General features: G+C 37.4%; 2 protein-coding genes across 5 annotated transcripts in view; one reads left to right on the top strand and one right to left on the bottom strand.

Annotated features, from left to right (window-relative positions):
• Positions 1 to 14,342, bottom strand: part of mapk8ip2 (mitogen-activated protein kinase 8 interacting protein 2) — a 42,676-nt gene that overhangs the window by 23,832 nt on the left and 4,502 nt on the right. The window lies entirely within an intron of this gene.
• On the top strand, positions 6,663 to 9,932 carry LOC132851392 (gastricsin-like). 2 transcript variants are annotated; one of them, XM_060878255.1, is made up of 9 exons: positions 6,663 to 6,821; positions 6,940 to 7,081; positions 7,157 to 7,274; positions 7,378 to 7,496; positions 7,737 to 7,936; positions 8,069 to 8,185; positions 8,376 to 8,529; positions 9,330 to 9,425; positions 9,531 to 9,932. In XM_060878255.1, exons 1-9 carry the CDS (start codon positions 6,766 to 6,768, stop codon positions 9,687 to 9,689), a joined length of 1,161 nt encoding a protein of 386 aa, XP_060734238.1. In that variant the 5' UTR covers positions 6,663 to 6,765; the 3' UTR covers positions 9,690 to 9,932. The 2 variants fall into 2 exon arrangements, with proteins under 2 accessions (XP_060734238.1, XP_060734237.1); XM_060878254.1 differs by lacking the exon at positions 6,663 to 6,821 and having other exon boundaries at positions 6,878 to 7,081.

Here is a 14,342-nt window from a genome sequence, read left to right as displayed (position 1 = left end):
TTATGCAGAAAGACTGCATGAAAACTCTATGTGCTGCCTTTGCCCCTCACTTAACATTAACTACACTTTACTCACTATGTAAACAAACAATATATTTTTGGTGAGATGTTAAATCACAGGTAAGGAAACATACACTGATAGCAATGGTTTAGATAAAGCACTTATGTAATCCTAGGAGAGATTACCTTAACTAATTTCCAGTGAGATATGGAAATGTTTTTAAAATGACCTCGTACCAAGAAGTGCTCGGTCCACAGCTAACTCTATTCTAGTAAAATGCGAGAGTGACGTGTGGCTCGCATATGAAAAAATTCACATTGTAAAATAAAAGTTTGCCATGGCACATTCTTAATTCACTGTTTATGCTATACAAATATACACAGTTTTATTTACAGTCTCAGCTTTCTGAAGATTCACTGCAACAATAAATGATTAGAAAAGCAAGATGTGTCATTCATTAATACATTACAAATGTAAATGTTTGTTGTGTTATACGATTAAAAAAACAAAGGTGTTGTATGGTCCTTTACTTTGTATTTAAACCCAGTCAGCACATAGTATCAGCACCCAGTCATTGATTATTTTCCTATAATTGCATGACACCAGGTTTATTTCTTACTTAATAAAATATACAATTAAAAAAGTTTTTCCAGTAAATCAGATTCTTGGGTATGTTTTCAAAGACACACACACACACACACACACACACACACACAGAGAAACAGTCTATACAATGCATATACTGTCTATACTGTTAAAGCCTGGAAACAAGACCTAAATATTTGGGATTTCATGTCATGTATCTACATAATAATAATAAAGCACAGCTGTCTATACACCATGTTGCTGTAAATTCATAGAAACCAGGTAATTAGTTGAATAGAGTCCTCCTGTGTGCAATTAAATTGTCACGGCAACTCAGTATAAAATCACCTGCTGCCGAAAAGTTTCTTTCTTTCTTTGGAACAACAATAAATCCATTTCTATAATAAATCATGTAAACAAAAGAACATTGCAATTCAATCTAAAAAAAGTACAAGTAGCAAAAGTCAGCGACTGTGTTAAGAGGACAATAGTCAAAGTAGGACTTTTCCTCTTTACAGTCAGTTGTACTGAACTGTCATACTTTTGCTGGCTTACTCCAGCCAGGTGACCTGGATATCTTTACAGAATGTACTACACCTCTAACATATCTTCTATCTTTCCCTAACATCTGTCTACACTCTGTTTTTTATCCAGATTCTGCCTTTATCTAAGCGAGTTCCTCTCTCCAACTGTTGATATACAAAAATATTATGTGATATATATTATGTTGTTCTAAGAAACAAATTCCATAGTTTAATTCCTGTGTAGGGGCCACAGTGGCTTAGTGGTTAGCACGTTCGTCTCACACCTCCAGGGTTGGGGTTCGATTCCCGCCTCTGCCTTGTGTGTGTGGAGTTTGCATGTTCTCCCCGTGCCTCTGGGGTTTCCTCCGGGTACTCCGGTTTCCTCCCCCGGTCCAAAGACATGCATGGTAGGTTGATTGGCATCTCTGTAAAAAATTTTCCGTAGTGTGCGATTGCGTGAGTGAATGAGAGTGTGTGTGTGTGCACCCTGCGATGGGTTGGCACTCCGTCCAGGGTGTATCCTGCCATGACGCCCAATGACGCCTGAGATAGGCACAGGCTCCCCGTGAAAGAGACAGTGATGTGTTGGTGGGGTGTTGGTGGTGGTGTCTTGACCATAGTTTACTATTCTGTCTATGGTCAAGACACCACCACCAACACCCCACCAACACATTACTGTCTCTTTCTCCTCAGCATCAACAATACCTGTTTTTTGTCATATTAAATTATATTCAATGATTTATAACTACAAATCTTTCAAATAAAATAAAATTCATACAAAAACTTGTCTTAAAACCTGCTACATTGTTTTTTAAATCTCCGAACAGTGTAACACACTCAGGGGAACTGCCCTTTTCCATATACACTGGCTCACAGATGCCTACAGGTGACTGGTGTGTTGCTCCGACTGACAGAGAACAGAGAGTGATCCCATTCCCCCCACTGAGGCAGTAAGGCCATATTTGCTCTTAAGACTCAGGGCCATAGATGGCAGTGACATTGTTTATATTCAAACTGGCAAGCTACTGAGGATGGAGGAGCAGACCAGAAAGAGAATTTCAGGTCCTGGCAATCATAACTGTATCAAAAATACTTAGCAGAAGACCTTTAAATATTTCTACAAACTTACTGAAGGAACAATTGCAGGCAATAAGGAAATGTATTTGTATAGCGCTTTTAACAATGGACATTGTCTCAAAGCAGCTTTACAGAACATAAGAACAAGAAAACTGAATATTATACAAACATTAGGATAATACAAAAAATATGATTAGACTTATATGTGTTTTTTATATATATATATATATATATATATATATATATATATATATATATATATATATATATATATATATATATACAGACTTTAAATGTGTTTGTATTTAACCTCAATGAGCAAGTCTGAGGTGGCTGAGGTGACTGTGGTGAGGAAAAACTCACTCAGATGGAAAAGGAAGAAACCTTTTGAAGAATCAAAAGTGTTCCTCATCCTCATTCGGGTGACACTGGAGGGCGTGATTATAAATATACAGTCCGACAATTGTGTATTGAAGAGGAGGTTGTTGTCCTCAAAGACCACATGCAGTTGGCATCTCCTCCATGAATGTCAGAATACTTCATGAAGTGGAATCCAACTGAAGCTGGTATATCTTTAGATGCCTCCGGATTCTCACAGGGTTAGCCTCATATCAATGAAAGTCCAAAATCTTAATAATATGTATGTGTAAGTATCAAATTGTTTTTCAATGTAAAATTCATTCATTCATCTTCTACCGCTTATCCGAACCACCTCGGGTCACGGGGAGCCTGTGCCTATCTCAGGCGTCATTGGGCATCAAGGCAGGATACACCCTGGACGGAGTGCCAACCCATCGCAGGGCACACACACACACTCATTCACTCACACAATCACACACTAGGGACAATTTTTCCAGAGATGCCAATCAACCTACCATGCATGTCTTTGGACCGGGGGAGGAAACCGGAGTACCCGGAGAAAACCCCCGAGGCACGGGGAGAACATGCAAACTCCACACACACAAGGCGGAGGTGGGAATCGAACCCCGACCCTGGAGGTGTGAGGCGAACGTGCTAACCACTAAGCCACCGTGCCCCCCTCAATGTAAAATTAATGTGTTAAAATCTTAAAAAGTAAAAGCATTCAGCCAAAAGATGTATTAAAGTGAAAAGGTTATTATTTTTACTTTCCAATGTAAAAGTGTAGATTTTTGTTTAAAACCATATAAACCTTGTTACCGGAAAATATTTAATCTCTATACGCTTGCAATCTCCACAGACTCTTGGAAAATGTCAGTGTCAGCAGCATCAGTGAGTGATATAGGAACACACAAATAATAAAAAATAGGAAAATATAAGAAATAACAAAAAAGAACACATTTATTATTCACATATACATTGATCAGATTCTTTTCTTGTCATATCCCAGCTTGTTAAAAACTTGTAGTCAGTCTTGCACAGTGCAGTACCCGTGGAGTGGAGATGATTAATGGCCTTGCTCAAGAGCCTAACAGTGGCAGCTGGATAGTGTATGGGGATTGATCCCCTGACCAGCTAATTAGCAAGACAGAGCTTTACATACTGAGCCACAACTGGCCTGGTATACAGAACTGCCCCATGCTGCCATCACCACCCTGCTGGGCATATGCATTTCTTCAGCAGTGAGACCGCTGTACCACTGCACTTACTGAGAATGTTCTTTAATCTCTGCCATTCTGACAGTGTCAAAAAAGTGGTAGGAATGACTTAAGGCAGGAAGCCTGCCAGGAACTCTGTCCTAAATTCTGATAGGCGAGGGTTTTCTTTTTTCCTCTCCATTCTAGGGTAAAATCTGTCATAGCAAGCTTTGATAGAGCCTTTCAATGTTTTTCTTTGGCTCAGTGCCACTCAGTCGCTGATAAAAACTTTCTTCCCTCTTCTTAGCCATTTTTTTTATTTCATTTAACCAGCTGGTCCCAAGAGACTTTATAGTGGATATATGGAATCAAATACTTCCAATTTAATCTTACACATAATCTATTTTGAGGAAATATTTTGCATGAAAATTGTAATTGTTGTAATTTAGTTTACATGATTTCTAAATACATCCATTCATAGTTGTGTTGTTTAAGTCCCCAAACAATTATTTTCTAGCCACCTTATAATGGTTAGATTATTGGTAACACCTTTTGACCAGTTTAACTGAGTAATAGTACTGAGATAGGAGTGTATAAGCATAAATGTGTGTATCACGTGTCAAACTGTGTGATCTGTGTTAACATTAAGCTAAATGGAGCACAATAATCACCATGAAGAGCCTAATTGTGCTTTTGGCTTGCTTCATTCTGCCAGAGGCAACGATCAGATAAGTTCTTCGTCTTTAGCAGCCAACTCTCCTAATAAAGGTTAAGTCCATCAGAAAGTGAGTGAATGAGTGAGGGAGGGAAGGAGAAGGCATCCATTTGCTTTGCACCGATCCAGTTCTTAAACATGCTTAAATATGTTTTTAAGATAAATCCCTACTGTGTTTCTTAAACCAGCCAAAATATTCATCTCCTCACCACAACAATCCTTCCAAGTGCTCTTTGACAATCTGACCTTTTAAATCAAAACCATTAAAGGCAAACAGCTAAGAATAGTACCATTCTGACTACTCAAAGGAAAATCAGTACTTACACTCCATACATAAAAGCTACTAGCCTTTAACTTAAGCAAAAGCACAAGCTACAAAGCCTTTAAGTTAAGCCTTAAAATTAAATTATTATTAATACAAATCTATCAAGGTTTTGTATAAAACATGACTTGGGACAAAATAACAGCAAGTATTTCCATGTTAGTATCTAATTAATAGCTGTTGAGTTCTTGAAGACTTACAGCAAATACAGGATACACACATTTGAGTAAACAGAGGATACATCCATTTTTCCAATGTCTCCATGCCTTGTTAGTCATTTGGCAGTTCTCAAAAAAAAACTAACTAACTAAGAATAAAAGGAATTAGTGCATGAAGGGTTTATTGTCACTCTGATAAAGGAAACTCAAAATATACACACTTCCTTTTCTCAACTTATTAGCAGACAAAAAGCAGGACTAAAGTGTCACATGGATTTTCATCATTGTCCGTCATTGTCGTTTCTATAATATCCAATGATTTCACTTAAAGAGGAGCATCAGCAATCTTTTGTATAGTAACCTTGTCTTAAGTAGCTGAAATTCAAGAATCTAGGAGTCTAGCAGCTTATTTTACATACTTTTAAAGTCATCATTGTTTAACTTTGTTCAAAATAACATCATTAAGCATGGTTTACAGGTTTCAGCAAAGCTTCCAGTTTTACTACATTTCCAAAACAACATAAATAGGAAAATAATATTTTTTTCAGGCTTTTCTGCTGTATGGACCTCCATATCTCTCAATCTTTATAACAAATATTACAATATACATTCTGTACATAATAAACAGCGTACAGCCTCCTATTACAGCTTTTTCAGTTTCTCTTTTAACCATTAGGTGCAATAATAAGGCATGCATGAGGGGTAATTCAAACAAGGTAACTCAAAAGGGGTAATTATTATTCTACTGAAATTTAAAATGTATGTATTTGTTGAACTGAATGAATGCACGAACCACTATGAACGAACTGCCACTGATATATAAAATATAATAAAAAGATAGAACTATCTTATCTATAATATATTATAATATAATAAAATTATATATTTATCTTTTAGAATTGTGCAGTTACCGTAGCATTAAAAGCTGTTACAACTAGAAAAGTAAAAAAGCAACAGTAACCTTGGGGTTTTTATTTTGTGTTGTTTCTGATAGCAGCTAGAAGTTTCCCTTATGCTGAAGATAAGGGGATGATAATTTTTAAAGAATAATACAACGATAGCAGTGAGCTAGATAAAGCTTGTGTGCACTCTTAGGAGCGATTAACATAGAAATATTTTCCACAGAGATACAGAAGAATAAAAATAAGCTTTTAAAATGTATTGGAAAGCACTTGGTCCATGTCAGAAAAAAAAATCATAAAAAATAAATAAACAAATAAATAAATAAATAAATAAATAAACAATTTCTGTTAAAACTTTCTCCATATTATGGAGTCTGACAATATTTAATGAGATCCTTTAAAAGTTTGTTATTTCCTTTCTTTTCTCTTTGCTCTATTCTAAGATGCACTGTTTTAAACTACAGTCTCAAGTTTTTCAGAAAAAATAAAAATAAATTAAAAAAAATTAATCATTTGCAAATGCTTGAGAATCTGTTGTTATATAGAGCATGATTTTAGATAGTAACAGGAACTCTTTTCTTTTTTCGAACAAATGAAAAATGAAAAAAAATACATTTAAGTAAACATTTTCAGTGTCTACATTAGAAAAAAACATAAATGATACAACTTCTAACTAATTAGGATAAGTTTTATTCATTTCTTTTTAGTGCTTTGCCTCTGAGATATGGCTCCATCCCAAATCTTGTTTGTGTGTCTTATCAGTAAAACCTGGCATTAGGTGAGTGTTTCCATCAAAGTGAAAAGTGCTGTGGCAGGTAAAGATGAGTTAATATGCGTAATGATATGAGGCTGGTGTGTATATATAAAGCCTGTGTTGTGTGAATGGTCTGTGTGTTCATTCGGGCAGAAGGAGAACAAGCATCACTATGAAGGGCCTAATCATCTTAATGGCTTGCCTCATGCTCTCAGAGGCAATGATCAAGTAAGTTCTCCATCTTTACCATTTGGTTGCTGGCTCACGTCATTCTTCTTCATTTTATGCACTGGTCTTTAGTTATGCATAGTGTTGTTTTTAGTCAAGGCTTTGTACGTCTTTACAGGGTTCCCCTGAAAAAGGGTAAGTCCATCAGACAGCGCCTGATGGAGAAGGGCATCCATCTGCCCTATACTGATCCGGCCCTTAAATATCTGCGCCCAGAGGTTTTGGCTACTACCACTATTGATTCCTTGACCTATGCTGATGTAAGTCAAATCCCAGTCTTAAGTTTTTAAATCAGCTGAAGTATTCATCTAAACAGTTTAACACCTGTGTTTCAGTCATACTACTTTGGCGTGATCAGCGTAGGTACACCACCCCAGTCCTTTGAGGTGCTTTTTGACACAGGCTCTTCCAATCTGTGGGTCAACTCTGTGTACTGCAGCACCCAGGCATGCAGTAAGTTTGTCTCTATAATCTCTACCACAGTGCTGTATTTCTGCATTAGAAACACTGACACCAGGGAGTTTTATAGCATAGTTCTGTGCATTTCTTTTCTCAGCGGCACAAACGCAGTTCAACCCACAGCAGTCCTCCACCTACCAGAGCACCTCCCAAACCTTCTACCTGCCCTATGGAGCTGGAGCTCTTAATGGTGTCTTTGGTTACGACACTGTCACTGTAAGTGTTCTACTGTATATTTTTTCACACATCAAGCAAAATATGATATATTATGTAATGTTGCATGCTATATATGTTATTGTAGCAGATTGTAAGAAAGGAACAGTCCTATTTTTTTCATTATCAAAAAATTGGCTGACAGATATACAGTAAATTCCAACAAATATGATCTCTGTATTCAAATGGAAAAAATAAACACAGCATTTACAGTGATTTTTTCTTTTTTTTTACTATTGTTAGCTGTCTGGCATCCAAGTCCCTAATCAGGAGATTGGTCTGAGCACTAACGAGCCAAGCCAGCCCTTCCTTTCAGCTCCATTTGATGGAATTCTTGGTCTGGCCTACCCATCTCTTGCTGTTGGCAATGCCATGCCCCTTGTGGACAACATGATACAGCAGGGTCTCCTTGAACAAAACCTTTTCGGAATCTATCTGAGCCCGTAAGCAAGAGATATCAATGGAAATGAGGCCCACATCATTGTAGCAGTTTAATATATAAAATGTGAATTTAACTATGCATATGCAGGGATTTTATTAACTGTTTTTGCATTTGTATGACTCTGATTGTGCAGAGCTGGAGGGTCTGGCAGTGAGGTGGCTTTCGGCGCTGTGGACACCAACATGTATCAGGGTCAGATCTACTGGACACCAGTGACCGCTGAGACCTACTGGCAGATTGGCATTCAGGAGTAAGTTCAAGTCATCATCATAAACTTCATAAGCATTGGTACTGTAACTACATAATTAGCAACCATTCTGAAAACTACTCGTATGTATACATCTCAGTATACATTACAGTTGGGTATGAAGCTCTACTGTCATGCTTTCAAGTAGTTGGAATGTTTTTCTAATCATATTCTACACATTAATCTGGTTCAGGGTCCAGATTTCAGGACAGCAGACTGGCTGGTGCTCTCAGTACGGCGGCTGCCAGGCCATCGTGGACACCGGAACCCCCAGCCTTACTGCCCCTAGTTCCTTCTTGTCATCTCTGATGCAGAGTATTGGAGCACAGCAGAACAGTTATGGCCAGGTACTGTAGAAGTTATGAGGAGATTAAAAGTCATAATGTAATTATATAAGTATTCACCCTATTGCTGTGTAAAAGGTTTTTATCAAACAAAATATCCTAAAACTTTAAACATCCTGCATTATACCATGACATTTTTTTTTAAATTAAGGGCAGTTGTGGCTCTGTTGGGCATTTAGCAAAGCCCTTAGCCCTATCTGCTCCGGGGTGTCATATCATGGCAGATCCAGGGCACTGACCGTAACTTCCTAACAAGTTGGGATAGTTCAAATTTCATCTCATTGGACCAGATAGTCTACATGTTTTCTGAGTCTCCATCAAGCCTTCTGGCAGAATTCAAACATGGTTTCATATGGCTCAGCACTCTTTCATGACGACCAGCTTTGCAGGGTGTCTGGGCTGTTGTTGTACGATGAACAGATGGGCTATGTTTGTAATATAACTGCTTCTCCCATCAGAGGTACAGATCACTTTGGCTCCTTCAGAATTACCCTTCATCTCTTCTTCGAATCTCTGACTAATCTCTATTCCCAGTCACTGACGTCTGGTGGACAGCCTCCACCATATTCTTTATGTTGTTTTTATAAATTTTAGCCAAATTCTGATTGATATTTTTTCAGAAGTTAGAGTGCATTATAATAATGTATTAGACCTGTGACAGCATCAGAGACAGCATCAGAGACATCAGTTATAAAGAGTTTTCAGTACAATAGATGCCTTATTACAACCATGTGACTGAATACCTGAAGATGAGAATGTATCTACAAATATGCCTGAATATTTTCTGCACATCTTTTTTACAGTATGCTGTGGACTGTAGCCAGGTCAGTAATCTCCCCACTCTGACCTTCACCATCAGTGGAGTGAATTTCCCTCTGGGTCCCTCTTACTACGTCCAAGTAAGTTTCTTTCTCCAACTGCTTATACACAGATGGGTTCTGATAAATAAAGAAATAAACAGTGAGGAACTTTAACACCTAATTATCTTGTGTGAATGCACACAGGAATCCCAGAGCGGCTACTGCACCGTTGACATCACTCCCACCTACCTGCCCTCTCAGAACAACCAGCCTCTCTGGATCTTCGGTGATGTCTTCCTCAGGGCCTACTACTCTGCGTATGACAGAGGAAACAACCAGGTGGGCTTTGCCCAGGTTGCCTGAACACCACCAGCTACACTCCACAGAAATCTCTAATGGAACCTGTATTAACTACATGGAAATGAAAAGATCTCTGTGATAGTCTGCTACTTGCTGAATTATTTCTTTTTAATTTTTATTTCAATATTGGCAGTTATTAGTAAATTCAATAATGTGTTTTAATGTTTTCAAACAAGATATCAAAATATATCTTCCCATACAACCCTGTTCAATCTTTCCATTAAAATAAAAATCATGCAAAAAAAATCATCTTTAGTGTTGATTCTATATTAAAGCGCAGAACACAAACAGTTTATCAAATGCATTCTAGACTATATACAAGCATATATATATATATACACGTATATATATACGTATATATATAAAGAAAGAGAGAGCGAGAGAGCGAGAGAGAGAGAGAGAATCTGGTTATTCAGGTATTCACTTCCACATCCTGTATTCAGTTAAACCAGTGAGTCTGAACTAAACTTCCAAGATGTCCAAATCCTTTAACCGGAAGATAATTTGTCAAACATTCAGAAATATAAAAACACAGACTTACTACCACTACCTCTATTTACTCAGATAGAGAACCAATGCACAGTATTTGTATTGATCATGTTAACTAAATCACAAAAGCCTCCACCAAAGCTAATCTAAATGAATAAAAAAGCATTTAAGCATCTAGGTGTTTTGAAGAACAAGATCGAGGACTAAACAACAGCAAATTTATTCATTCTTCAACATTTTATTAAATGCTGAAGTGGTCTGGAAATCTAACATCAAATCAAATGCAATATTAATTCTGATATATAAATATGCAAATGTGCAATATGTTCATGAAAGGTTTACTGTCACTTGTGACTTGTTACTTCTGCTGGAGAAAACAAAAAGTTGAGTTTTTTTTATCCTATTTTGTAGTCAGGTATGCAGTTGACAACAAATACGCAATTTATTTTTATTTTATTTGAATAGCGCTTGGGGGGCATGGTGGCTTAGTGGTTAGCACATTCGCCTCACACCTCCAGGGTGTGTGTTGGGGGTTCGATTCCCGCCTCCACTTTGTGTATGTGGAGTTTACATGTTCTCCCCGTGCCTCGGGGGTTTCCTCCGGGTACTCCGGTTTCCTCCCCCGGTCCAAAGACATACATGGTAGGTTGATTGGCATCTCTGGAAAATTGTCCGTAGCGTGTGATTGTGTGAGTGAATGAGAGTGTGTATGTGCCCTGCGATGGGTTGGCACTCCGTCCAAGGTGTATCCTGCCTTGATGCCCGATGATGCCTGAGATAGGCACAGGCTCCCCGTGACCCGAGGTAGTTCGGATAAGCGGTAGAAAATGAATGAATGAATGAATGAATGTACTGTAGCGCTTTTAACCATGCTCATTGTCTCAAAGCAGCCTTATCCAAAATCCAAATTCATTGAAACAGGTACATACTCAGTGTGACGCTGTACTTGAGTTTCAGTGAATGATACATTACATTGCTTTCATTCTTTCTCAGTATAGACTTTATCTTAGTATTAAAAAGTTTTTTCACAATTCCAGCAGTGGCATTAAAGCAGCCTTAAGTAATATTCAAAACAAAAAATGTGAAAGTTTTTAACAGCACAAATGAACACACACTTCTAGAAAATATACTGCCTGAGCTCTCAAGAAGGCATTTCAGAATCAATGAATCAGTCAATGGATCAATAAGGTACATCCATATTACTTTACTGGTCATGTGGCAGTAGAACTCAGTATTATTCATGGTTCAATTTTCATGAATGTCACAAACTTGAAATCAGACAATAAAAAAAAAAATCAGTCCCTGAAATCAATCCCTACAGCAACCCACTGTGAAACCTCCTATTACTCCCTCCTTATTTAAGAAGGCGGGCACTGTTCAGCACTATAATGTAACTTGAGCAGTGTAATATCAGTTGCCAGTCATCGGCTGTTGCCATGGCAGCTAGTACTGGGTAAGGGATGATGTCACAGCATTAGCAGAGAAAAACCCAGAGGGTTTAGGCTCGTTAAGAAGGGTGAGGTCACCTTTAACAGCTGTCACCATGACAACTGTCTCCTACCAGTACAAGCTCATTCGCTGACTCATCCCACTTTCTTCTTGGGTTTCAAGTCAGCACTTTGAGAGAATGTATGTGATATGTGTATTCTTTGCTCTATAAAGCATAATACATACATTAAGGTCATTGTGCTTATTAAACAGCATGCAATAAAGTTGCATGTGCCACATTATTTAGTACAGTAGTATGAAGACTCTTGTTCCTGCAAAACGAAAAGGAATAGAGTAAAATTTCAAGAGTGCTTGACACCCCTCTTTCATAACAACTGCACAACAGGGATGATTTCCAGAGTGGCTACCAATTTACATGTTATTGCTCAGAGGGAATGCTACGGTAATTTTAATACCAAGCAATAATTTAACAGCATACAGTACGTTGAGTGTATGGGCTTTCCCTCTCGTCCTCCCTGCATCCTGCTTTTATTCCAGTCTTTTCTCTCTCTAAATCAAATAAGAGGATTTTTTTTAAGCGACAATAATGAGGAAGCTCATTAAAAATTGCCAGTATGTGAACACACACATACACACGCACACGCACACACACACACAGCCTGCAGCACTGCACACCATGTGCCTGCATAAATTATGTAATGTTAGGAGATGAGAGTGGACAGAATAGTGACAGAAAGATTAAAGAAAATGACAGTAAAACAGGAAACGAAGGAAGGGCTTCAACAATATAACAATATAACAATATGAATATATTCATAAGGGCTAACAATATAACAGATGTATATACAGCTTTACTTCTGTCCTAAATACTGTTAGAAAGCCCCAGACTAAATAAATTATACAAATATATAACCCAAATGTTTTAGAATAAGATATTTATCTGATTTTTATATCTAAATCATTTTGCACTGTTATAATTTCCATATAAAACACAGTTCCCATCTGCCATAATATAAATGTGTTGCCCATAAACGATCTAATATAATAATGATATATGATAATGATATAATATCAGCTTATGCACAGATAAGAGCACCAGAGCTTAAGAAGAAAATCGAAGGAGAGAGAAAATGGCAGCTAAACCAGACGGCAGGCCTAAAGCTGTAAGCAAAGCGTTGCAACTTTTAACCCTGCATTAATCATACACATAGTACAACATAGCGTTGAAACTGGAAGATCTCGAAGCAAAATCCGAGGCTTCCAAGCAAAAAAAAAAGAAGAAGAAGAAATTAAACCAATAAGCACAATATTAAAGTATTGCATTGATGAAAACTCACAGTGTATCTGCAGCAACATAAATTTGTTTATAGATTTTTGGTGAAACTAGAGGAGTTTGTTACTTTACAGCAACAGACACAGTTCAATAATAAAGTCATGTGATTTGTCTCGTGATGCTGTTCAGACACCGTGCTCATTCTCTCTGTAAAGACATCACAATGCTTTGCAAAGATTTACCCTAGGACTGCTTTTTAATTTTTTGTTATTTTAATGCAATCAATCATTTCATACATACGTCATTTTTTTATTATATTTTTTAATGAGAGAATTGATCTTGTCTGTATTTCCGCGTCAGCATGAAAGTGCTTGATTTCATTAAATCAAGCATTAAGCTGTCATTGTATCTCGAGTCATTACCTAAGTGGTATCAGCAACTGTAGTGGCTGAAAATGACAGACAGTATTACTTGCTTCTTTTAGCTGGTGACATGATCTGTTCTGATTTATTTGCGTGACCGACTGTCACATGGCTAAATGCATACACACACATTTTCATTGTGTAGCTGCAAGAGACATGTGCTGCAATAGCTTAATTCGCTGCCAAATGCCGATGGTACATGTGTAACATAACAGAACCCACGCCTTTATACGTTTACACGTTATAGAAAAAGTCTGTCGTCACATATTAGCTGAGTTCTCTTTATCGTTATCATCTCTTTCTCTTTTACACATACACCCTCATATTCAGAATGACCTAATATGTCATGCAGTGTGATTCTAAAAGTTGAATCATTCATTATCGTCAACACTCAACAAGTCACTGCCACATCAAAGATACTTTCACGTAAAAGATGAGCTCAAATCATTATAGAATTAAAACAAAACAACCAGATAGGACACTGACAGAGCGATGTGCAACCTCATTGTTCCTGAGTCCCTTATTTGATCCCAAGCTTGGGTTACTGTCTCTGAGGAGTTTCACGTTTTCTCCCTGTGTCTCATGCACGTTCTTTGGTTTCTTTGCATCTCTACAACTCAGCTGGTATGAGAAAAGGTTATGGATGTGAATCGGGGCATTTTCTACTTTATATTTTGCAAATTGCACCTTCTGAAGATTTACACAAACATTTAAGCAAAGCTGAAACTAAACTGTATTATTTAACTTAATGTCGTGCCAAAAAAACAACACAGGATTTCTGTACAATAAACAAAGTGCTTTAGTATTATAGCTATAATTATTTGCCTAATTGACCTGAATTTGCATGTGCATTGTGTATAATGTTAGATTTTGTATAACGAAGCCAAACGCAGTGGTGTTTGTAGAGGACAGAAGCAGAACAAGGTCAGTCTAACCTATAAAATATTAGTCTATTTTTGGTTAGTCCTGGTTTGCCTTGAATTTGCCCCTAAATACACATTCTTTTTTTTCCCGTCCTTTTAT

Source organism: Tachysurus vachellii, chromosome 9 (genome assembly GCF_030014155.1).
Source record: "Tachysurus vachellii isolate PV-2020 chromosome 9, HZAU_Pvac_v1, whole genome shotgun sequence".
NCBI classification, from domain to species: Eukaryota; Metazoa; Chordata; class Actinopteri; order Siluriformes; family Bagridae; genus Tachysurus; species Tachysurus vachellii.
The sequence above is the reverse complement of the archived record's forward strand: the minus strand, read 5'-3'. Positions and strand labels throughout refer to the sequence as shown.